At 41.9% G+C, this 1,141-nt stretch overlaps 1 protein-coding gene across 1 annotated transcript in view; it reads right to left on the bottom strand.

Annotated features, from left to right (window-relative positions):
- Nucleotides 1-1,141, bottom strand: part of acvr2ba (activin A receptor type 2Ba) — a 51,257-nt gene that overhangs the window by 10,896 nt on the left and 39,220 nt on the right. The window contains exons 4-5 of the mRNA XM_016471490.1: nucleotides 409-552; nucleotides 184-327 (exon numbers count right to left, since the gene is read on the bottom strand). Coding sequence (XP_016326976.1) covers nucleotides 184-327; nucleotides 409-552 — 288 coding nt within the window. The remainder of the gene's footprint in view (nucleotides 1-183; nucleotides 328-408; nucleotides 553-1,141) is intronic.

Here is a 1,141-nt window from a genome sequence, read left to right as displayed (position 1 = left end):
ACATATAAATACACACACACACACACACACACACATATATATATATATACATATATATATATATTTTTCTGACTATTATTTCCCATGCCAGGCTTTACAAAGTTACATTTTCAGAGTTAAAAGTTTAAAATGTCTCAATTTCTTATATATTTTCCTGAAGTCTGATGACCTCTGACCCCTCACCCGCTCATGAAACTCGGTGATAAGCCAGAACTCCGTCTCCAGGTTGCTTCCGCGTTTCTCGGCAGCGATGAAGCGCAGCAGGTTCTCGTGCTTCATGCCCGGCGTGGAGAACATGTCGCGCTCGTTCTGCCACGACTGCTTGTCCTGTCGATACACCACACACAGCTTTACAGACCACACACATACCGACTGAACCCTGAGCTGGCTTGTGTCTGTATCGTCTACCTGAATGGGGAAGATCTTCACGGCTACATAATCATTCATCATCTGAGCTTTCCAGACGCAGCCGAAGCGTCCTCGAGCTTTAACCTCCAGCAGCTGAAGAGGCTTCAGACCCAGCAGCGGCGAGGGAGGAGACGCACTCGGATCCTGGAAACACAGCAGAAAAACCCCATCCGTGATGCCCTTTAACCCTTGTACGGTGCTCGGGTCTGTGGGACCCATTTCAGCTTTTATCAAAAGAAAAATTACAATTAATTATCTTTTCAAACTTAGACTCATCGGACTTGTGAAGAACATATGAATAGTTTATTTGCAAAAACAGATGAAATTGTGATAATGCACAATGAAAAAAACATGATTTTTTAAATTATCTGCTTTTTTTATTCAGTTTTCAGATGATGCATAAATCTCAATTTCGAAAAATTGACCCTTATGACATTTTTTGTGGCCCAGGGTCACATATATCCGAATATATACATATATATCTGTGTGTGTGTGTTTGTTTGAGTGTGTGTGTTTGTTTGTGTGTGTGTGTGAGAGAGAGAGTGTGTGTGTGTGTGTGAGTGTGAGTTTGTTTGAGTGTGCGTGTGTGTGTTTGTTTGAGAGTATGTGTGTGTGTGTGTGAGAGAGAGAGAGTGTGTCGGTGAGAGTATGAGTCTTAAAGGGTTAGTTTACCCAAAAATGAAAGCCCAAAAATTAGCCCATAAATTACTCACCCTCAAGTCATCCTAGATGT

This window comes from Sinocyclocheilus anshuiensis, unplaced genomic scaffold (assembly GCF_001515605.1).
Source record: "Sinocyclocheilus anshuiensis isolate Anshui unplaced genomic scaffold, SAMN03320099.WGS_v1.1 scaffold184, whole genome shotgun sequence".
NCBI classification, from domain to species: Eukaryota; Metazoa; Chordata; class Actinopteri; order Cypriniformes; family Cyprinidae; genus Sinocyclocheilus; species Sinocyclocheilus anshuiensis.
Note: the sequence above shows the minus strand (reverse complement) of the source record. Positions and strands in the feature narration are given on the sequence as shown.